Genomic DNA, 23,050 nt, shown 5'->3' on the forward strand with positions numbered 1-23,050 from the left:
ATAGTGCGCAGGCAGAGTACATCTGTTTTTTGAACAATTTATTTTGTCATAAAGCTCATAGGTTCATCAAATTCTCAAATATGCTCCATCTAAATGAAGCGCTATAACAACGTTTCCATAACTCGTTGTGTATTAGCTGTCATATTCATTGTCTATTGGCGGTCCAGTTCGGTGAAGTCCTCCGAAGCACCAGAGGCCGCTGTGCGGGTCATCGCTCGTATAGCTCCGCCTCGCTCCGCCGTGTGACCCGGATGTGAATCTCACAGGGAACACATGTTGCTGCAAACACTGGTCGCGTCGCCTCAGAAATGGACTTGAATATGAAGAAAACGAGCTCACAGGCTTTGCTGTCCTGCGGGAGCGGAGAAGGTTTGAATGGTTTTATTAGCCGACGTATTGCTGGAAGAAAAATGCAAAGGGTTAATTAAGAAAAGATACAATACTTTTAGTTCAGTACTTTTTAGCGCCATAACACCAAAATTGAATAAATATTCAATAATATATGTGAAACGATATCTTCAGGAACATGAGGACCGTTCCATCTGTCTGCGTATATTTCTCCATAGAGCTGGTAATGTTTTTGTCAAGCTAAACATTCCTCAATATCTGAGCACCTTATCATATAAGAATGTCAGACATTGTTAGGGCTTCCAAAATGTTTTATTATACACTTGACAGCAATGCTCTTTACAGTTTATTATTATCAAAGGAAAAAAACATTTCCGACAGTTATATATATTTATACATGCATATTTTGTTTCATATATGTGTGTGTATGTATATATGTATGTATGTATGTGTGTGTATATATATATATATATATATATATATATATATACATACTATGTCCACCCGACAGATTAATCTTCCAACATTATGTATACCATCAGACAAGTTGTTTTAAAGAATCCCCTGCCAATAACAAAAATGCTGTATAAACATACGTTTTGAATCATAGCCGTATAACCTTCAAACAATGAAATGAGTTTTATTTGAAACTCCATCAACAAAATGTGTTTACCTTTTGGCCTTGTTGTTAGGTCTCAGTGAGAAGCTCCTCCTCAAGCCGAAGGCTGGCAGGTCCCTGCAGACGGAGAGAGTCCCGCGGAGCAGCGGTGAGACCAGATGCCACTTCCCATTGCTCAGGGACTCTGCTCTGTTTTTTCTTTGGGGGGGGGGGGGGGGGTGCAGAGTGAAATTTACATTTGATATTGACAAACGGCAGTATTGTATGTGGAGGATGAATTAAAGAGTTTAGACGGTCTGGTGGTTTGGCAGGGGCTATTCTCATAGTGATGCTCTCTCTCCAGACGGCAGCAGGCTGAACATGTTGTGGCTGGTAATGTGCCGTGAAATCTCAGGATCCTCTTCTCGCCAGCATCACTAATGCTCTTTAGATGAACCAGTGATGTTCTGGCTGGTTTTAATCCCCCGCTGTAGAGCCTCAGGTCCTGGGCCTTCTTGTAATGTTGTCATCTTGTAGTCAGAAAGCTTTCTATGGCTGCTCTGGAAAAGTCAACTAACATTAAATCTACCCAAGTTTCCCCTCAGAAATCCAGACGTTTATAAGCTTTCGTCACCATGATCGTGATGTGTGGCGACCATGTCAGGTTGTCATGAACTTAAAGCTGCTGACTTTGCTCCATTGATGTAGACTGGTGTGACTTCACCTCCTTTTTTCTAAAAACCGACAATCTGCTCCTTACTCTTACTGAGTTCAGCGTTGGTTGTTCTCCTTTCCTCATTATATGAAGTCATTGTAATCTGTCCAACGACTATCTGCTAACTTCAGACTACTCATCTTTGTGGTAATTCAATATAAATAACATACTATGAAGTTGCTACGATTGTAGTAGATATTTGGAGTAAAGCGCCGTATCTTCTGTGCATTTGTCTTTTAAATGTAGTTTTTGTTATCCGTTTTGTCCTTAAATCCACATACAAACTTCACGTTGGGTTGCTCAACATCAACATTACAGATAAACGTCACAGCCTTTTTAAAAGACAAATCCCTGCATATTTGTGAACTGGGTCTCGTAACAAAGCCCCATTGAGCCAGAGGTGTGATGATGTGCCTCGTTGTTGTGTGTCAGTGTTTGAGCGGCTGCAGAGCTTCCTGCCCCAGATGGCCGCAGCCAACGAGAAGCTGAAGCAGCAGATGGACGACGCTCCAGCCGGACACTTTGACATAGAGGACGTGGGGGAGGCGGAGAGGGTCATAGAGATGGTGAGTCATAGATATGGTGGCAGGGGCACGGACCAGAAACGCCCTGATATAAACGTTGTATGTCGCTGCATCATGTGTGGTACCGATGTCACCCTCTTGTCCTTCAGGACGTGGCGCTAGTGGAGCTCAGCGACTCCAAAGACGGCGACGAAGAGGAGGAGACTTCAGAGGAGGAGGAGTCTGACTCTGATGAGGCGAGCGAGGTCATGGAGAAGAGCCTCATATTGCCCGGTGAAAAAGGCAAGAAGAAGAAAGTCAACATCCAGGTTCTCCATCAGCAGGGAGAGTAGAGAAACCGTGCGCTCAGACTGTCTTCATATTTAGCTTCTTTATCCTCTTGAGGTGACGTGGACCAAATTGACCCGAAAGCATCCGCAGGGTTTTTACTCCACAATTGTTCCTGTGTGGGGGCGCAAGGCCATAGGAACATCTGTAGATATTATGTTAAGGGCGCGGAGCCAGAAGAGACGCTGTGGTGACCTCAGCGGACCGCTCATTGAGCCCGATGTGATTGGACACCAGGCTGTCCACCCCCCACTTGTTGCATCTGTTCAGGTGACTGGCTTTGTGCTTCCATGAGACACAGCTCTGATCTGCTGGACGAACATGGGAAACTACCGCGCTGTATCCACGTGGACGGATTCCTCTGACGTGTTGGAGAACAATTCAATACCATGTTGTCTGGTTCACTTGGTGTGAGGAGTCGGACCGTTTCAGTTAAAGTTACCTCTTTTCTTTATTATGTTACATTGAAATCATTATGTCCGTATTTTGCTACTGGTGCCTTTTTCAAATTTATTAAAACTATTTTGTATTTATGTAATTCGTTCAGTTAGGGATCCAGATGCTTGGCCAGGAAGTTGCGTAGGGATGTACCCAATACAACAATTGGCTGTTTGATATTTCACGTCCATTCAATGTGCACAGTTGTATTTATGTGTTTACATTGTGTGAGGTTCTCTAATAAGTTCTCAAAATGAATACATACCTGTTGATATCTGATCTTTTTTGCACTTTGAAGTAACACCCAGAAATCCTTTTGATTGTATCTTATTTAGTGACATTCAGAAAGAGGCAGTGTTCTTCTCAGCAACTTTTAATCAATACCTCATTCTCCTGTAATTCGGTTACAAATAAAATATCTAATGCATTTGGTTGTGTCTATTACTTTTACTGATGACTATTTTAAAGAGACAAATTTGTTTCCAGGGGAGAAAACTTCAAACCATTTGGCCTCAATACAATCAGATTTTGAAACTATTTTACGGTTGTGTTGAAGAGAATAATAGTGGTTTCATTTAAGTCCAAAATATGTTACTTCTGGGTTAGAGGTGTTGATCATTCACTGTGGAACACCGATGTGTCCACTTCACAGAGAAATGTTGGCCAGTTGATTTTGTGATCTTTGAAGTACACGCAGGAATCAAAGTTCTATGCAATACGGTCCATTCTTCAAACAAAAACACCTGAGTCGAGATTCCTTCTGTTCTTTACATATTTGTATAGAGTGTGGCTGACGTCCCATCTGAGCTTTAAAGCCCAGCCACTTTTCACTTTTTTTAATTGAAGCCATTAAGTGATAGTTTTCTGTAATTGAAACCTGTGAACTAGGTTATAAAATTTCTCAGAGCACCATAAATATTCATCAACAAATGGAGAATATGGCACCACCGTAAACCTACCAACAGAAGGCCGTCCTACCAAACTGACAAGACGGACCAGAGATCATCCAGCAGCATCTGAAGCAGTTTTTTATACCTTGAAGCTCACTAATGTGTGATTACCAAACGTATTTACCTCCCAGTTTCCTCTACAATGTCTTCTGCAGGAAGCGTTTATTCATCAAATGTAGGGACACTACTAAATGTGTTTGATCTACTCAACATATTTCCTGAGTAATTAGCACCACTCTGTCCTGCCACCAGGCAGGATGTTTGCATGTTGTCTCATGAGTCACAGCCATCACACAGTCAAATTCCAAGCAAAGTGTATTTACCCTTGAATGACATTACTGGCTGAGGACATTCTGGTATTGAAAGGACACATCCCACCTCCTTCGCAGGTCGAGAAAACAAAACATCTGCTTCTTAGCCCTTGCTGCTTCTACTGATAATCTGGAACAGATAAAAAACACTAATCTTGCAACTTCCTCACAGCAGGCCTGCTTATTAGGCACCTTGGTCGAATACTCCATTCTGGTTGGTAGAATTTAAGGCTTCCACGGCAGTTATTTCTCTATAGCCGAACGCTGCCATGAATAACAGACCTTTGCTATGGACACAGTTCTGATCTAGTACACAGCTACAGGGCTATTATTTTTTCTACATATTTGAGTTGAACTATAGATTAGATTAGCCGTGTAATAAGATCGCCATACATGATCCCCTACATAAAAAAACATCTTGCTGGTATGTCCTTAACAAATGTAGTATTGTATCTGAACAGTCTTGTCTGACAAAAATATATAGAATCACTTTCCTTCAAATTGTTAAAAAACTGAATGTCTGAGGTGATGTGGTGGCATCACATCTTTAGTGTGTGAGAGAGGAGAAGAAAACAGATGGCTTACAATATCTGGTGTAAATGAAATATTGATGAAAAATGTTTAAACCAAAGTTCAGACTTCAAATAAAGGAAAGCCTCTTCTGAGGTTTTACACCCGTCTTTAAAAAAAACACTTTAATTGAACCAACTACTGAACTAGAAAAGCTCAAGTACTGGATGGCACAGCTTCAGCAAAAATAATCAATAACAATGTAATATAATAGTCAGTAGATGTTAACTAATAGACTAACTGATTCAACCATCTTTCAAGTCTCTAAATAATGTTTTATATACATAAGTGAAATGTATGTGTCAAGGATGAGATCATTCTAAAAGTATGGTTCTTCAACTTGCATTTAAAAAAGAAAATAATAAAAAATCTAAAAATATTAGACTGTAACTCCTCCTGAAAAACCTTGGAGGTAAGTGTGTTATCACTTACGGCACGGCAAAACCTTTCATACTGTGTATACTAGGTCTGTCAATAAAATTAAAAAAAAATAGCTAATTAATCGCCCATTTTCATCATCAATCACTTAAAAGTTTGTTTTTCTTCTAAAGACTAAATTGTAAAAGTAATGATTAATCACTTTAGAAAGCGTGTATTTTAAACACAAAACACATTGGGTGATCTCCAAGGCAGAATTCCACCTGGTGGAACAGCGACTCGTGCACTTTACTCTCAACTCTCCATTATTTGACGGCTGTGTTTGAAGTGCCAACAATCTCCCCACATTTAGCCAGGACCTTTTGCAAACCTTTGTCCTTTAGGGACACAGTGGTGGTCCTCTTCAGACTGTGTGCCGCACAAGGTAGATGTTGAGATGGAAGTAGCCTACTAGCTAGCTTAGCTTAGCAGCTAGCTAAGCCTAGCAGTGCCTAAAGTGATCCGTTTGCCACTTTCTGTTTGACACGTAGAGTAAATTCCTCTGCACAATTCTCTGTTGTATCTTGAACCTGTTTGTTTTACTTCCAATGCAAAAAGCTCTCTTCATCTCCAGCTAACGCCTCGCCCTCTCCTGCCTAACTGACTGCATATAGCGGCGGTTTTGTTTGGGGTCTGAAGGGGTCTGAAGAGCCTACTGGCTTTCCAACAAGCTTTTGACTGCAACTATCTGTTGGTAAAAACGATCAACACTGTCTCCTTGCAGAAATCCTCACGAAATGAAATCTTCAAATAGAATTAAAATAACTGTAAAGTTAGGTTTAGACAACAATGTCACAAGATTAAAACCACAATGTTCTGTTGAAAAACTTTAGTTAAAACTCTTGTAAATGGTCCTTGAGCTGAGATTATTCTTACAAACTGCTTTAATCTAGATTCAAATGTAACTCTTGCCTTTTGACCCAAATCCTGTTTTCCCATCATGTCAATGATCAATCTCAACCACCAATAGCTTTACCTACTTATGATTGGTTTGCTGACCACATGAACCTCTCCTCTCACCGAGCATGGGCTGATCCAAAAACTCACAGCTGAACACAAACTTCAACATTCAAGTTTGTGTGCAGATTAGTTATTTTCATAAACTAATAACCTGGAGAAACCAAGAGATATAAAAGGAATGAAAAGGGCAGTGTTGCATGGCCATCTTCTAATTTTTAACTGAACTGATTGAAATGATTAATAATAACAGGAAAACACTTTTCAGGATGACAACTATGTTTTGATGTAAAAAAAGCTCCTATGGAACCAAAACCTTGAAAAGAGTCAGAACCAGCTCGGCTCCGATTAGGGTTCCATGTATAAGCTACACAGATGGGTGTAAACCACACGTGTCCCATGTCCCATGTCAGCCACGTATCCCAAACTGTTGCTCTCATTCACACACACACACGCACACACACAGACACACACTGTCCAGAAGCAATGCTGAGTAAAGCTGGATGTCTGACTGAAGCAGACATACGAGTCCCTCCTGGTTTGGATGTGGGTCAAAGTTTGTTGGGAGCCTCAGTACTCCACAGTCACCGCTTTGGTCTTGAGGTATTCCAAGAGAGCATCCTCTCCTGTGGACCACACCAACAACAGAACAAGGATGACTGGATGCTGCTTCTGGATGAACTCTTTTAACAGGGGTTTTGATTTGTCATATTTGATTTGATTGATTTTTAGAGCCCACTAAGAGGTTGAAGTATCCTGTATGAAAATTTAAAGAATAAATAATTGATAGTAAATATAGTAATCCTCTTCATAAACCCTTCTGTCTTGTGTCTCCTTGAGGGGGGTCACTGGTCTCAGATGTGATTAAATCTATTCCTCCCTCTGATCAAGTTTAAACCAAATTACTGACAAATCCTGTAAGGGGGCGAACACTCTTTGACAAGTTGTTGGAAACGGGGATTCTCTGCTTCTCTCTTGGGACGAGTTTTAGACGCAAATAGAAGTTTAATTTTTTTACTTTGCAGCGCTTTTCAATGTCACAATTGACCAAAGCAGCCAATCTAATTAAGCAAGAGGTGGGCATTACTACTGTACCATTCACTTCCTTTTCAAATACCGCAAGATGTAGATGTGGTTGGAAAATCAACCCCCGCCCCACCTGATGGGACGCGTCTTTGTGTTATTTGCATTATAATGTCAAATGTTCCCTAAACATTGACTTACTATCTAAAAAAAAACTCTTCTTAAACCATCTTAAACCAATGACTCAAAATAATAAAGCCATTGATTTAAAATGCCGTCATTGTGAAGCAATACAAGGTCATTATTTTCTATTATTTGCTAAGTAATTAATTCAAAATAGCAGAATTGGCTACCATATTATCATTACTCACTTATAAATTACTCTATAGCTCTATAGGACTGGCCTGTCCACCTGCTGTTAATTACAACTAGGGGCCTGGCCTTGATGTGTAAACTTTACCCAGTCAATATAGCATAAATATAGAATAAAAATGATTAAAACATTAGGAAATGAACACAACCTTCTATTCTTCTGCCTGTGATGCTATAGGTGTCCCTACTCACCGAGGTCTTTGCCAAAGCCGGACTGTTTGAAGCCCCCAAAAGGTGAAGCCACATCAGTCTTGTTGTAGGTGTTGACGAATACCGTTCCGGCGTCGAGCCGCTCGCTCACGTACATGGCCTTGTTGATGTCTCGGGTGAACACACCGGAGGCCAGGCCGTACTCAGTGTCGTTGGCTCTCTGAAGAACGCCGTCCACGTCGCTGGGGTTTGTCGGAGGTAAGGAGAACACCGGTCAGCATCTTGAACGGACCTGTAGCATTGACAGCAAGTTTATGAAGACTCACCCATCTTTGAATCTGGACACTACCATGATTGGGCCGAAGGACTCCTCCTTGGCGATGAACATGTGGTCCTCCACGTTAGTGAACACTGTGGGCTCCATGAAAAAACCTGAAACAAAAAACATGTAAGTCTCTTCTCTAGTCTTCTGTCCACTCAAAGCGCTTCAACATTACGTGTCATCATGCACCCATTCATACACTGATGACAGGAGCTACCATACACAGTGGACCCTGCCCATCAGCAGCTTACATGCACACACTGTAGTCACAGCTACAAGAGCATTTAAGTGTTAAGTATAAAAGCTCATTTCAAAATGATGTCAAGGACCCATTCCTGGACGGTAGGCTAAGAGAGGATGACCAAAACAATCCACTGTGCTAGTTTACAACATCGTGTCCTGACTAGGCTGAAAAAGAGTCCCGTTAGCTAGAGACATTGCGCGTGTTTTCTACCTGGCCTCTCCACCTGCTTCCCTCCATACACCAGTGTCGCTCCCTCCTTCAGTCCAACCTCGCAGTACTCCAGCAGCTTGTCCAGGTGGGCTTTGTGGTTCTGTGGGCCGTGATCTGTGGAGCGATCCAGCGGGTCACCAATCTTCATCTTTTTGAGCTCCTCCACCTTAGTTTGGAAAGGGTGGAGAGGTTAATGTTTGTTTCTGCTCAAACTGACACTATCCAATCGCATTATGGGAAGTAAGGTAGTACGTTTGGTAACTATATGGAAGTAATTTGCTATGTAGAGGGCTGCACATATAATATCTTTGCGGAAGTTAGCAGTGCTCTGGTTCCCACAGCAAAAAGGTTGAGTGGAATATTTACTGACGTATTTTATCTTGTAGGGCAAAACTCAATGAAATAACCCTAATGATGGCATCAAAAATAAAATCCATTCAACAGGAAACCACTGATTGCAAGAGAAGTGCAATCAAGGCTGTGTCATTTGTGTTCTCCTGCACCAGTCTCATGCGTCACTCACCACTCGGCTGATGAACTCATCGTGAACGGACTCCTCCACAAACAGACGTCCAGCAGCGATGCAGTTCTCCCCTTTGTTGAAATACACAGAGCTCATGCCCTGTGAAGCAGACACACAACAAGATTTTCTTGAGCTTAATTTCTTGGGCACAGCTACAGCTTTCGTTGACCATTGAAATGCATTAAATAAAGATATATTTTAAATTATCATTATAGTATTTACTTTGATCATGACCAAGCTGTCAGTCATCACTATGGACAGACACTGTATACTGATATATATTATACTTCATTGTTATTCTATTCATTTTATGAATACATTTGCCTCTAAAAAATGAAATTTGATAAAAAGGTAATATCTTTTATTTTGTTTGAAAAAAAAAACGTGCATACAAAAACATATTCAATTCAAACCATAGAAAAAAGCAAATCTGGACATTTGACCACCTGGAATCACAAATGTTGATCAATAATACCAAATTTGAGGTGAACCTGTATCAATTGACTAATTGTTTCATCACTAACATGGTGATAATCCCCCAGCAAAACCATTAAGGGGCCCCCTGCTCGCTCTCTCTCACCATGCGAACCGCCTTGTCCATGTCGCAGTCACCGAAGATGATGAGTGGCGACTTCCCCCCCAGCTCCAGAGAAACCTTCTTCAGGTTGCTGAGCGCACAGCTGCAACAGGAAGTCACGTGACAAAAGAAGGAGCATGATGTTTCACCAGACATTTAAGTTGAGCGAGTAATGACTTCCGCTGATACCTCTTCATGATCTGTTTGCCGATGGGTGTGGAGCCAGTGAAGCCCAGCTTACGGATGTCCGGGTGGTCGGACAGACGCTGTCCCACCATACCACCTGGAGGACGGGACGGGTCATGTGTTACTGATGATTATTCCTTTTGTCAATGGATACCATAAAAGACTACAACCAATCACGTGAGGCTGATGTGCTTTAATCGATGGGGATGTCAAAGGAGATATATGGCTCAGAGGAAACATGTAGCACCATGAAACTTGTTATTATACATAGATTCTGTACATACATACATACATACATACTGTTAGTTTTTGGGGGGAATTCTTTAATTCTATTCTTTTTTGGAATTCTTGATTAAAATATTTAATTACGATTAATCGCATTTATGTCATAGTTAACTCAAAATGAATCACAATTAATCGCAAATTTGTATCTATTCTAAATGTCCCTTCATTTATTTTTTATTTTAATGCTCTTACCAACATGGAAAAGTGGATTGGCTTGCTTTATGCAAATATTTTATTGAAAAACAACACTGCCAAACAGGGCGGTACAAAATAAAATTATAAAGTGCACATTTCAGATTAAGGGTTAGTGTTTTCTATGTACTTGGACAAAAACGGTTTAAATGTTGATGTAAATTATTTTAAAATACAATCATATGTTGTTATGCTGTCGTGCTGAGTTTATACTACAAGATGGAGGGGTCCTGGATTTATTTTCTTTTCTAGATGTTTTGTGAGTGACATTTGTAGGACTGTCCCTCAAACAGGATCAAGTAGCTGGGTCACAACATGTAAAGCATTCAAAATTTCATCTCGCGAGAAAAAAATTTAAATGGGTTTGCGTTAACGCCGTTAATAACGCGTTTAACTGACAGCACTACGTATCCTTGTGCCGCACGTTTTGCTTCCGAATTGTAGTCTCATAATTTATCCCATTTCAAGAAATGGACCTTCCTAATTCCTACACACTTTTCCTTTAACAAGGGACCAATGTTTGGTACCACTATTATTAGTCAGATTGTATTTGGTCCTGAATTTGTGTTCATTACCTGAACCTGGCAAAATGTTTATGACTCCTTTTGGAATGCCTGCTTTCACCGACAGCTCAGCAAACTTCAGCGCCGTCAACGGCGTGACCTGTAAATATTTGGGGATAATGCATGAGACACTCAACAGACGCTGTTCATCTGGAACATTGGTAACAGTGCGTTATTGCTACAGCGTGTCTCACCTGCGCGGGTTTGAGGACGAGCGTGTTCCCCGCAGCGAGGCAGGCGGCGCTCTTCCACGCCAGCATCATGAGGGGATAGTTCCACGGGATGATGATGGCACACACACTGAAAAGACACAAGAGTAAAAAAACACACAATCGCCGTCAGCAAGGTGTGAGGCGTGGGTAAGACCCAGGTCTTTTACCCCAGAGGCTCTCTCCTGGTGAAGGTCAGATTACGGTTGGGTCTGGCCTGGTTGATGGGGATCGTCTTGCCCTGAAACAGAGAAACTATGTTGGGCCTCTTGTATCACCATCCGTTAAATCAGTTAAAACTGCAGTGTATGTGTGTGTTTGTGAGTTCCAACTTTAAACACACATGGATCTTGTCACACCAGCCGGCAAAGTATCGGAAGGTCTGGATGGACATGCCCACGTGGGTCTTGAGGGCCAGCGTGTACACAGCTCCTGAGTCGATGGACTCAATGGTGGCCAGCTCCTCCTGGTGTTCCTCCATCAGGTCTGCCAGCCTGGGGAGGGGGACATGAGAGACAAGGACCTAACTAAACTGTACCATTCCAAAAGTCATTCTAAAGTCCTCTCGCCACAGGTGCCTTTTTTTTGCCAAAATCATTCTTTCACCCAACTTAACAATTAGTCTGAATTTTAATATCTAAAATATCATATCACACCATTGACATAAAGAATGAGAGAACCTAAACAAACTTGCGCAGTAGCTTAAGACTCTTGGTATAAAACCACCAGAAATACGGGTTGTGTCATGTGCGCTGTGCAGTCCAACTGCAGTCCTCTAGGTGGAGCTACTCACTTGTAGAGCAGGCTGCCTCTGTCCCTTGGGTTCATCCTACCCCACGGCCCGCTGTAATACGCATCTTTGGCAGCCGCCACAGCTCGATCTACATCCCCTACCGAGGCGTAGGACACCTTGCAGATCACCTGAGGAAGGACGTAATGTCACGCGGTCCGATGATGACTAAGAGAATCAAACTTTCCGTGAGTGTGTGTAGCTGTCTCTGTGTGTGGATTGGTACAACAGTAACTCACTGATCCGTCAGTAGGGTTGATGGTTTCGTAGACTTTGCCGTTTTCTGCATCCTCAAACTTTCCGTTGATGAAACACTGGTTTGGCATCTTCACTGTCATGTTGTTTACTTCCTTTGTTGCCTGGATAAAATACAACAGTAGCAGTACAACAATCACTGCACAAACTGTTACCTGTTTGGAAGTCTGACCCCACTTTGAATGTAAATCAGCCCACCCAGTCCCACTGCCACATAATAATGTATGACACTCACGTAGTCGATGACTAGCTCCTCCTCCTGGTCCTCCCCTCGCAGCTTGCGGACAAACATCTGGATGAAGTCCCTGAAGGTTGAAGCCATGTACACATCCTCGTTCTGCAGCTGGACGCCGGCACACTTCTGCTTCACCTCCTCCACCAGCCTGCACACGACAGACAGTTACAGTTTGCACAGCAGTTTTGTTTGGATCAAAGTGAGTTTAGAATAATTCATGGGGTTACATACCTTATTTCTTAGGTATTATTCGAAAATAGAATTCCCTATATTATTCTTTTTATCTGTCAAAAGTAAGCCAGAGATTGTCTGTTTGCAGCTAATGTCACACACTACTTGACCCATCATCTTAATATTTCATATAGTAATTTAGGACTGGAGCTCTGGCCATTACAAGGGTTCACAGTGAACACATTTATAAATATATATATATATATACCCTTTTGATATATATATATATATATATATATATATATATATATATATATGCTGACCACTCACTCCTCTTAACCAACGGTAGAGGCAAGTGATGAAACTGACACGCCAGTGTTTCCCTCCCTCTTAATCATTCAATTAAGGGGGAGTACCCCCCTAAATGCTATGCTAAAAACAAGCCCTTCCTGGTTTGTTGAAGACCACATTTTGGCTTTTTTGTATCTGTAAAAATAAAATGTTTGGTTCAATGTTTAACTGGAACTATTGCAAACTTGATATATTATATATGTTTCGGCTATACAAAATAAAATGAATTGACTTAACACTGCGTCGGCCTCTTCCCTCACCTAACAACATCCATGGAGGCGGCTCCGCACTTGAAGAAGTCTGTGGTGTCCTCAATGGCAGGGACATTGCTGAGGATGCCCTTCCAGATGTTCTGTGATAAATGAAATCATTCTCAGTCAGTCTCACTTGCTTGGATTAGCCAGAAAACTACAGCGCATTATTGAAGAGAAGCAGAAGCTCCCGTGTGGAAGCCAGCTACTAAACAAAATCCTCGCCATGGAACTTGCCTTGATTTCCTCAGCCATCTTATTTTCGTCATCGGTCAGCTCCACCGTGGCGCTTTCCCCAGAGGAAAAGTATTTAGAGGCAGGGATCATCTTCCCATCTTCGAACTGCAGGTTCTTCACCAGGAGCTAGGGCCCAAACACAGGAATGGATCCTCAACACATACGTTGGATTTGAAGCAGCCTTTAGATGTCTCTGAACCCAGTGTTTGTATACAGAACTCACGGCTTTCCCATCGCTTCCGTACAGCACAAGGCCGTTCTGGGTGACCAGGCCGGACTGGGACGCCCCCTCAATCTCCAGGGGCTGACCGGCAGGTACAGACCCGCCCAGCATGGACGAGCCGTACAGGGTGACAGACTGAGGAAGAGCAGGCGGAGGATTTCCATCTGATATTTTATTTTTTTGAAAAAATAGGCTGCAGGTTCATGAAGCTAGAACAATAGAAACCCAAACAAACCCTGTTTCAGTAAGGCCCTCTTCATTGTATGTGGGAAATTAAAGGTTTTCTCCAGCTGACCCTTTTGAAACGGAACATTTTTCTTTCTTGCTAATAGTCCAGAGGAGATTCCACACTAAATATTAACCTAGCGCCAGTTAGCTTAGCTTAGCAAAATGACTGGAAACTAGGGAAGACGGCTAGCCTGGCTCCACCATAAAGGTCACGAGGAAAAATGTATTGAAGTTTGAGTTTGAAATTAATAAACCTGTAAATGTTGTTTTAACAAAATAGCCAGTATCAGTATCAGTAACGGCATGCACAGCATGTGATATATATTTGTAATAGTTTTTGTTTTTGCCTATTTGGTAATATTTATATGCATTTATTTCTACTTATATTTGTTATTATTTTATTAAAAAATACTTTTTTTTAATAACTTAATTCAGAGATTTATCAGCTTAGAGGTTCCTCCCCTTCCTTCATTTAACTTTTTAAATGTATTATTTTTTAAATTTTACTCTTACCTTTATAATGAAACAGTATTATGTAAACAAATGATAATGCTATGAAAAGTAGGACACATATCAGTCTGACCTCACAATACACTGAGAGACCATGTGTGCGTGCGCTTGTTTGTTTGTGTGTGTGCGAGCGCTGGTTTGTGTTCCAGGAAAACACACCTGACCATCTATGAGGGTCCAGGCACCAGGGACTTTGTCATGTCCGCGGATCCAGTTGTGGATGGCCTCGGCCGGTTGGGCCAGGTTAACCTGCGGGGAGGGAGAGAGAGAGACATGCTGACGAGTCAGATTGATTTCCAGACCGGGTCACCCAGGTTTCTGAGAATCAGAGGGAAGCGCAGCAGCTGGTCGCCTCTTGCTGGGCGGCATGCGGTGAAAACCGATGCTGCACCAAGAATAGCACATCTAGATTCACTGCCAGAAAACGTGGCTCCAACGGGCCAATCAAAGAGCGGCTAAGACCAGCCCCGCCTCTGTCTTTCTTCTTATGGAATAAACAGCCGCCAGCCACTCATTCTTACATACATGGCACTGCTGGGCCCCATTCATCTATTTATTTAGTAAGCATTTACATTTGTTGGGAACATAAATGCAGGATCCTGATAAAATGGTGGATATCAAGCTCAGGTCACACCTGCTCAGAAGGCTGCTGGAGGAACTGTGGCTCGCAGGAGGCCAACCACCTCCACGTGTTTGGGGCCTAACCCAAAGTAAATTAGATTCATGCACATACTATAACTACTTAACTTAAATTAATTAAGGGGGGGAAAATGTTGCCCATCTAGATTCAACACAGAGAAATATTACAACACAATTTAGTGAGTACTAAGAGTAGCTGCTTGAAATGCTAATACAAATAAATGACTTGATCTAGACACGCCGTCCAAAGCATTCATAAAGACATTATTATGGAAACATCCTGCTCCATGAGGCTTCAGGAAAGGAGATTTGAAAAAATTGGGAGAGGTGAAAGGTTCTTCATTTAAATTTTAATTCATTTTTCATTTAGAAATCCTTGATGATTTTATATATATTTTTCCTTTGAATGAAAAAATAAAACACTTATATCTATTTTTGTTTTCTTTTATTGCATTAAAGATGGACACTGCCACCTCCTCGCAGCTGTGACGGACCCCTGCTACTGAGACCCTCTTCTCTTTCTCCCTGACTGCCAGCACCAGATGCCCTTCAGCTGTGTTGATGCACCAATTAACCGCAGGGCCTAGAAAGACGAACCTACACTTTTCCAATATGCAAAAGAGACAAGAGAGATTGAAAGGGTTGGCAAGACATTTGTTTACGTCTTAAGTTTCCTTTTGCTCGACAAAGTCCACGGTGAACGAGTGAAAAGTCTACTGTCTATTTCACTATCTGACAAGTGGAAGTGAGGCCTCTCTCACCCTGGAGTTGGACTTCTTCTGAATGCCCTCGTAGCTCGCTCCTTCCTCTGTTTGGGGAATCCGAGGGGCTTTCCCGTCAGCAATGAGCTGAACCGACTCCACCTGCACCAGGGAACAGTGTCAGGGTGTATGTGTGTCAAAACACAGTTTATGTTTAATTTGTGTTGATGACTCTTGATTTCGCTCATTATTAGATTAGATTAAACTGTATTGTTATTGCATTTAAACAAAAGTGCAATGTGCTAGATAAATAACATAAATGAATGAATGAGGGATAAATAAATACAAATATTGGTATGCGTAGTATAACAAGCATGACAACATGGACAGTAAAAACAGTATGAACACTGGATATGTGATCAAATTAATTACTAAAAATATTTTAGTAATTCATCTAAAATATTAATGGCAGGTGGTTACCATGGCCTTGATGCCCTCTGAGAAGAGGAAGCGGTTGTAGAGGGTGTCCACGGTGTCGTTGGGCTCCACAGCACACTCCCTCTGCAGCAGGATGGGTCCGGTGTCCAGCCCTTCGTCAGCCCAGAACACTGTGAATCCAGCTTTCTTATCGCCGTGGATCAGGGTCCTGGTGACACACAATATCCCATTTTAATCAGACGTATAGGATGTCAAGTTGGCCATAAGCCCGATCAAATGGAGCAGAATTCAATGAAAGCCAATTGCACCCTAAGCGCATCAGACTGAAGGAATCGCACTGGAAAAAAAGAAGAAAAGAAAAAAAAAATATATATATATATATATATATATGTGTGTATTTGAAAAGGGAGTTAAGTGTGGTTACTAAATTGTTGGCACTAGCGAAGCCAATCCGTCACCCTCAGCGCCTCCTGGCTTCAGCTCCATTTATAACATCACATCTTACTCTGGTAAAGAACAGGTTTTTTCTGTTCTTTCGTTTCCCTTCTTTCTTCAGCAGCTGGTAGTTATGTCACCAGTGGTATGAATGGAAAATTTCTGTTTACATAATTGAACTTTTTTTACCCAGAGTGAGAGCGATAGTAAGGGCGGAGAACAAACAGACTTGCAGAGGGAGAGATAAGAAAAGCAGCTGGTTAGGAGTTTAGGGTCAAACAGAACTGGTTTAAACCTCTCACTACACTGACAGATAGCAGCCAACCCCCCCACCTCTTCTCTGACCTGGAACACATGGGGGTCTATGGCCTGTGAACTCTGCACTTATACCCGTTAAGCTGTTGTAAGGGGAACGAACAAAGTCAAAGGCAGACGAAGCTACCTCGTGAAAAACTAACAGATGAGCGGTCTGGGTTCCAGGCTCCGGTGTTCTCAGCAGAGAAGCATAGACACGTAAAGCCAACAGTCTTGACATATCCAGGTATAACCAGAGGCAGGCTAGCATGACCTTCTCTGTCTCCCTAAACATCATCAGAATATAATTTATATTTTGATACATATTCTTTACAGGAATATATCAATTTATTCCCCATATTCTATTCTCCTTGTTTCATAGCTCTCTCGCTTGTGCTGCTTCCAGCCTCGGGTCAAGATTTGGAGGGCTGACCTTTATGTTTGAGCTTTCATCCAATCATATTTCAGCCATCATGTGGTGAAAGGGGCCAAGTAATCTGCCCTCAGGCCTTCAGAATTAACAGTCAAAATTGTATTATTGCAGACTCATAACACTGATATTGTTTAATTAAATAAAACACATATGGGGCTCTCTAACCTTACACATTCTGATCTAAAAAAAGGCACAAATAACCAAACCCGCTTTTGGAGAAACGCGTTGTCCGATACATTCGGGTCGTTCTGAAACGGGACAAACGAGGCATTCAAGGGGTCACACAGCTGCACTGACCCTGATGTATTATGAGCTGTGGCCACTCCAGCCGTGAGACTTGCTTTTAAGTGTGTATGCCCCTCACGGCTTGACTTGTAAGCATTGATGTCATTCATTCTTTTTGTTAATGAGCTGCAGTTACCACACGCAAGGTAAATGAATCGTGTTCCCCTGGCGGACTGCCATAGTTGGACCGTCATGTGAGGTTGGGTTCCCTTGTTTCCCCCCCTCCTCCTCCTCACCAGTTGATGGCCGAAGCTCCTCTGTGCAGGGGCAGGAGGGAAGGGTGATAGATGATGGAGCCGTGCTTGGGGTCGTCGATGACGTTCATGGGGATGAACTGGGAGCAGAAGGGCATGACGTTGAGGTCGGCGCCCACCGCCTTGTAAGCTTCCACAACCTCCGGGATGGGCTTCCCCTTGACCCGCCACCGCGGGAACTTGAACACCGGCGTCCCGTCCTTCTCCGCCGCCACAGCTGAAAGAGAAGAGGGGAGTCCATGATGGTCTCAATCTCTAGTCACAAGTCTTCTTCAATACAGCATGATCTTTGTTTAGTACATGATGGTCCGTTTAGAGTCCAAGAGATCATAAAGCAGGCGATAGCCATATTCAAAGATGGTGATGACCTTCACGATGCTTACGTCCATTCAGTCTGTGGGGAGAGTACTGTAGTCTCCCTCAAGGAGAAGTCTCAATCAGAAATCTCACGAGAGCGTTTTCCCTCACAGATAAATATTCAGTCATGCTTCACAATGCTTCCACATAACCTCAAACATCTGTGGCATTGCAGCGCTGCAACCTCCTGAAGGGTTTATGACCATAGCGATACTTCTGTAATAAGCCCAGTAGATTCATTGGATACTTTAGCTCATCGTCGTCATTTAATCACTCTAACGTGTAGTGCATTTGTAGATGAAGAGGAAATGGGAGATATATTGGTGAGTTAAGGCGTTGAACGGTGTTCATCCACGTTCACTCTTCAACATTGGAGATTGCGAGTTAAATGATTTCTGGTTGGGTTTACATTGTCCTCTTTTAGTGTCCAACCAAGGAAAGCCGATTAAAAGAACAAGTCTGACTTGATGACACGTTGGTATATTTAAACTAGTTACACTATTTCATTGAAGTATATCAGGCTGATGTATGGTTGTTGGTGGTGCAATGGATCATAAACCCTTAATGGTTTGGATGGTATCAAAGATCTGTCACGGATCAGATCAGCAAAAAAACAGCAACGATTATAACTTTCCAGGTGATTCCTGTTTTTTTTGCCGCCGATATTAATTGATGATCAATGATGATCCACACTGGCAGATACAGGTACTTTTGTTGTTTTATTTTAGCAGCTAGTCTCTATGCTCACCAACGACACTCTTTTAATTTAACTTCTTGAACCCATCTTAATGTAACCGAATGTGATATTTGTTTGTTAACCATTAGCGGCGCTGCTAACGTAATTAGCTCTCCTCCTGTATATTTAAACACAGAATAATTCCTTTCTTGATGCAACATGATCAGAATAGCAACTAGGAAAATATAGACGATGTCCTGATGGCATGTTTTATTGACCGATCGTCAGTAAAAACTTTAGTCCACATTGTCATTAAGCTGTGTTATCAATCCACATGATCACTAATGAGTGTATTCAAATGTATTTTCTTTCCAACTGGCAATTATCTCCAAAGGAATGTTTACATTTATATAAAACATAACATGTTTTATTCAGATCTTTCTTCTTTCTTTGGTTTTTAAATTGTAGGTATGGAGACTCTCTGTAGACAGTTTGTGTGCTGAGGAATAAACTTCCCTGAGGTTACAGACCATACTAACTATGTGCATTGCAAGAATCATAAATAAACTCTTAATGCACATTTTGACTACAAGGTGTTGAGCCCTTCCACTTGTTGAAGAGATGGGAATATTTTCAGAAGACAGACAGTGCTGAAAGGGGCCCAGCTCCTGGGAGCTGCATCACGGGGGGCCACACGGGGCCTCTCCCCACACACAGACAATGGAGCCTCTATCCCGCAGCTAACGCGGGACAGAGGCGCGTCTTTGTCCAGGAGCACCACGAGGCCCTACTGATGCCCCACACAGGACCCGGATCTTCAGGGGCCGTCACTTCCAAGACTCCCTGCCTTGTAATGTTCACATTGGGGATTATTTCTTGTTGGGTAGTTAAGTATACATTTATATTTACAACTTACTCTAATAAAACAAATAACTGAGAACTTTCGTAAAAGACAGTGAGAGTGTTTTCCGCTCACGACTAGAGCCACCTGTCCAAATGTCTGTGTGTGCCCTCTGTGACACTCTGTCTTTGTCCCGTGAGTCAAGTGTTCTCGCACACCCTTCCTACTTATAACACCTGGTATTTTATGATGTCTGCGCAGTTGCTCTGGGTTTCTGATTGATTCAGTGCAACTGGAGGTGGACTGACACGGGCCGAGGTAACTCACCCAGGGGGTCGGCCTTGCCGTCCTTGTCGGGGACCGTGAACACGCCCACCACCTTGTGACCCTGCCTCCGCAGGTTGATGTACACCTCCTGTCCGAACAGGCTCTGTCCTATTATAGCAAGATTAAGCTTATTCTGGTAGCAATTCTGAAAAACAAACACACACATTAGATTCAGCTTTAGCCAGTGTAAGTCTGCAGCACTGGAAATACTGCTGGCAGATGTATAATAGTGCCCTGAGCACCAGGGGGCCCAAAGCGGCCCTCAGACACATCTCTTAAAGGGACACCAACGTACAGTTTGGCAATTCAAACCGGATTTTAACCAAATTGAAAACAATTTGTCCCCCCGCCGTAAAGCAGCGCTCACATTCATTTCGGAATAAGTTTTACTGGACTTCACCTCTCTCTAAGGGTTGCGTTTGTCACGACGGATATCATTATTATAACATTGGCGTATGAAACCAAGGAGCAGCTTTACGGTTAAGTTGAACAAGTTAAGTCTGTCAGAGCTCCGCTTCTTGAAACAAAAGGACACCTGCCTCAGTTACTGCAAACTACATCCCTGACTATGTATTCACTAAGTAACACTGCAACCAATATGTTTTTATTATTGATCTTCTTTTTTGAGTGATTGATCCACGGATTGTTTGGTCTATAAGACACATCAGAAGTCCTCTTGTATCTGAACCACAGTCCAAAAACCCAAAGTTATGAATTCCTGCTGACCGACCGGACAGCGGGATGGGGACCACACAGTCCGCCCCGATTCCCTCTCAGCTGCTGGCCGACGGACCGAGCGCACAGCCACCGATCTACAAGGCGAAGATTCAAGCGCACCCCTCCTGTCACCCGCAGCAGCGCGCGTGTTACGCACGCTCCGGGTCTCTCACGCTCATCTTGGACGCTGTCGTTTCGCGGCCTCTAAGCACGCGCGCGTGGTTGTGATGCATTCAAAGCCTTCAGGTAGCAGCTCTGCGGGGTCGCTGACGGTGTACAGTGCGGAGAGCCCGCAGGCTGATGCAACTCCTCCGCATCATGTACAGTGCATGCTCGCTACAGTACCGGGAGGGGGCGGTCGACGGTAACGTGGCAGAGCGGTTCACCGGTTCTCCGTCCTCTGCTTGGTAGCTGACAATATGCGAGCAGGACGACCAGGGACGAGCCCGACATGAACTGTGGCTCACTGCTCCGTAGCCAGGCTCGACCTCCTCACATTGTTTTAACCGTCTATCAGTACGCGTTTTGTGCTACAGCAAAAGGAACGTTACTCACGGACGTGCTGGAGAATTTCCTGACGAATTGACTCGCCGTCCACAACATAATGGTGGTGTTTTAAATATATATATTTAAAAAATCTATTAAGAAAAATAATCCAAAACGCTGCAGGATTTATCCGACCTGCTGCTGGGTAATGTGCGCTGTTGCACACAAACACACACGCACCTGCCTCTAAGTGTGTGTGTGTGTGTGTGTGTGTGTGTGTGTGTGAGAGAGGAGTGGCAGTGGTGAGCGGTGGAGCTCGCGACAGGCGGCTTATACTCGACAGCGGAGGGAGACACCGATTACGTGCTGCTCGGTACCGTGCGTGCGCAGTCACGAGCTGCTCGCTCGGTAGCGTGGCGGCCGCGCGGTCACGCGACGGGAAAATGTGTGAGTTATTCTCAATCCCGTGCTGACTGTAGGGGGGCTTTGATTGGTTTTTCAAATTGATATTATATGAAACTGCCAGAACGCAAACAAATTGACTCAAGTATTGGTTATGTGTTTTTAATATGCCTGATTCACTTCATGTGTGGATAATCATCGGTCAATAGGCCTGACATTTAAAAAAAAGATTTGAAAAAAAGAAGATGAAACATTTTTTTAACCGAATAGTCATATTATTGATATAATAAATTGATAAAAAAACTATATTTCATTACTGATCTATTCTAAATTTGTAATTGCTGTATTATTACAATCATTGCAAGCAGGGCCGGCGCTAGCCATTTGGGTGCCCTAAGCACAAATGCTTGGTGGTGCCCCCCCCCCCCCCAACCAACGAACCAACCAACCACCACCACCACCACCACCACCACCAAAGGAATAACAACCATTCAGAATTTCTTAGTTAGGTTCTCTTTATTCCCCAAATAACTTCTAAACATAAACAATTTACTTGACCAAACATGAAAATAAATAAATTATATAAAAGATAAAATGATAAATACCAAATACCACCACAATTACTAAAAACACAGATTTGGAACTGAACAATGTAAACGCAGTATTCAAGTATATAACCGTGTAAGTAATAATGTGCACATTTCTTCAGTAAATAATAGACATAAGTACAAATAATAATAATAATGTGCAAATTTTAAAGTGCAAATAACCATACATAAGTACAAACTGCACAGTAGGATTTACTTTACCATCTCTTTAAAAGAGACCATTCTGCTATCCGATAGAACTACATTACAAACATTTTCACTACCATCAGTTGTCAAAGGCCCTACAGAGGCACACGCCTGCATTTCCGAGCTGCAAAATATGACAGTTTCTGAGCTGATGACAGCCAGACCACTTAAACGTTCCTGCCCCATTGATGACGTTTTGATTAGTTTGAGCTTTGAAAAGCTTCGCTCAGCAGAGGCAACTGTGACAGAGCGTCAGTGCAATACGAAGAGCAATCCACAGATTGGGATATACCTCCTGAAGCCGATTGTTATGCAGAAATGTAAAATACGTAAATGATAACATAAAAAACAAATGATAACAAAAACGGTAACAGAAACTTCGGGAGGCCCGCGGACGAGTACCGAATACGGCCCACCGGCGATCCGTGCGGACAGCGCCCCCGACTCTTGATGCCTTTTCGAAGCCATTTCAAAGCTGTCATTTGCCACATTTGAGATTTGAGGCATAATCGAACAAACCACTGGGAGGTGGGGGCAGGGGGGCCCCTTTTTCTCCACTAATTTGGTCTAGGCCTATTACTTTTGTATTGCTTTTGCATATTAACATGCTTTAGACATATTGTATTTGTTATTTATACTAGTAGCCTACTGTGGTGATTTTTGACGTCCCAGATTTTTTGATGCCCCCCCCAGGCACTTGGTGCCCTAC

At 42.7% G+C, this 23,050-nt stretch overlaps 2 protein-coding genes across 3 annotated transcripts; one reads left to right on the forward strand and one right to left on the reverse strand.

Moving 5' to 3' along the window:
* Positions 1-215: 215 nt before the first annotated feature.
* Positions 216-3,377, forward strand: nopchap1 (NOP protein chaperone 1). Its single transcript, XM_040175014.2, has 4 exons — positions 216-369; positions 1,041-1,115; positions 2,094-2,227; positions 2,335-3,377. Exons 1-4 carry the CDS (start codon positions 309-311, stop codon positions 2,515-2,517), a joined length of 453 nt encoding a protein of 150 aa, XP_040030948.2. The 5' UTR covers positions 216-308; the 3' UTR covers positions 2,518-3,377.
* An 820-nt stretch (positions 3,378-4,197) lies between these two features.
* aldh1l2 (aldehyde dehydrogenase 1 family, member L2) lies at positions 4,198-21,531 on the reverse strand. 2 transcript variants are annotated; one of them, XM_040175003.2, is made up of 23 exons: positions 21,215-21,531; positions 19,943-20,087; positions 17,724-17,958; positions 16,083-16,248; positions 15,663-15,764; positions 14,422-14,511; positions 13,525-13,659; positions 13,302-13,427; positions 13,074-13,165; positions 12,292-12,439; positions 12,041-12,160; positions 11,805-11,932; positions 11,355-11,505; positions 11,182-11,252; positions 10,997-11,102; positions 10,815-10,902; positions 9,766-9,859; positions 9,580-9,679; positions 9,000-9,098; positions 8,477-8,642; positions 8,027-8,132; positions 7,743-7,942; positions 4,198-6,781 (listed from the first exon to the last, which is right to left on the reverse strand). In XM_040175003.2, exons 1-23 carry the CDS (start codon positions 21,260-21,262, stop codon positions 6,726-6,728), a joined length of 2,772 nt encoding a protein of 923 aa, XP_040030937.2. In that variant the 5' UTR covers positions 21,263-21,531; the 3' UTR covers positions 4,198-6,725. The 2 variants fall into 2 exon arrangements, with proteins under 2 accessions (XP_040030937.2, XP_077957244.1); XM_078101118.1 differs by lacking the exon at positions 21,215-21,531 and adding an exon at positions 20,673-21,193.
* Positions 21,532-23,050: the final 1,519 nt, after the last annotated feature.

The sequence above is a fragment of the Gasterosteus aculeatus genome, chromosome 4, assembly GCF_964276395.1.
Source record: "Gasterosteus aculeatus chromosome 4, fGasAcu3.hap1.1, whole genome shotgun sequence".
NCBI classification, from domain to species: Eukaryota; Metazoa; Chordata; class Actinopteri; order Perciformes; family Gasterosteidae; genus Gasterosteus; species Gasterosteus aculeatus.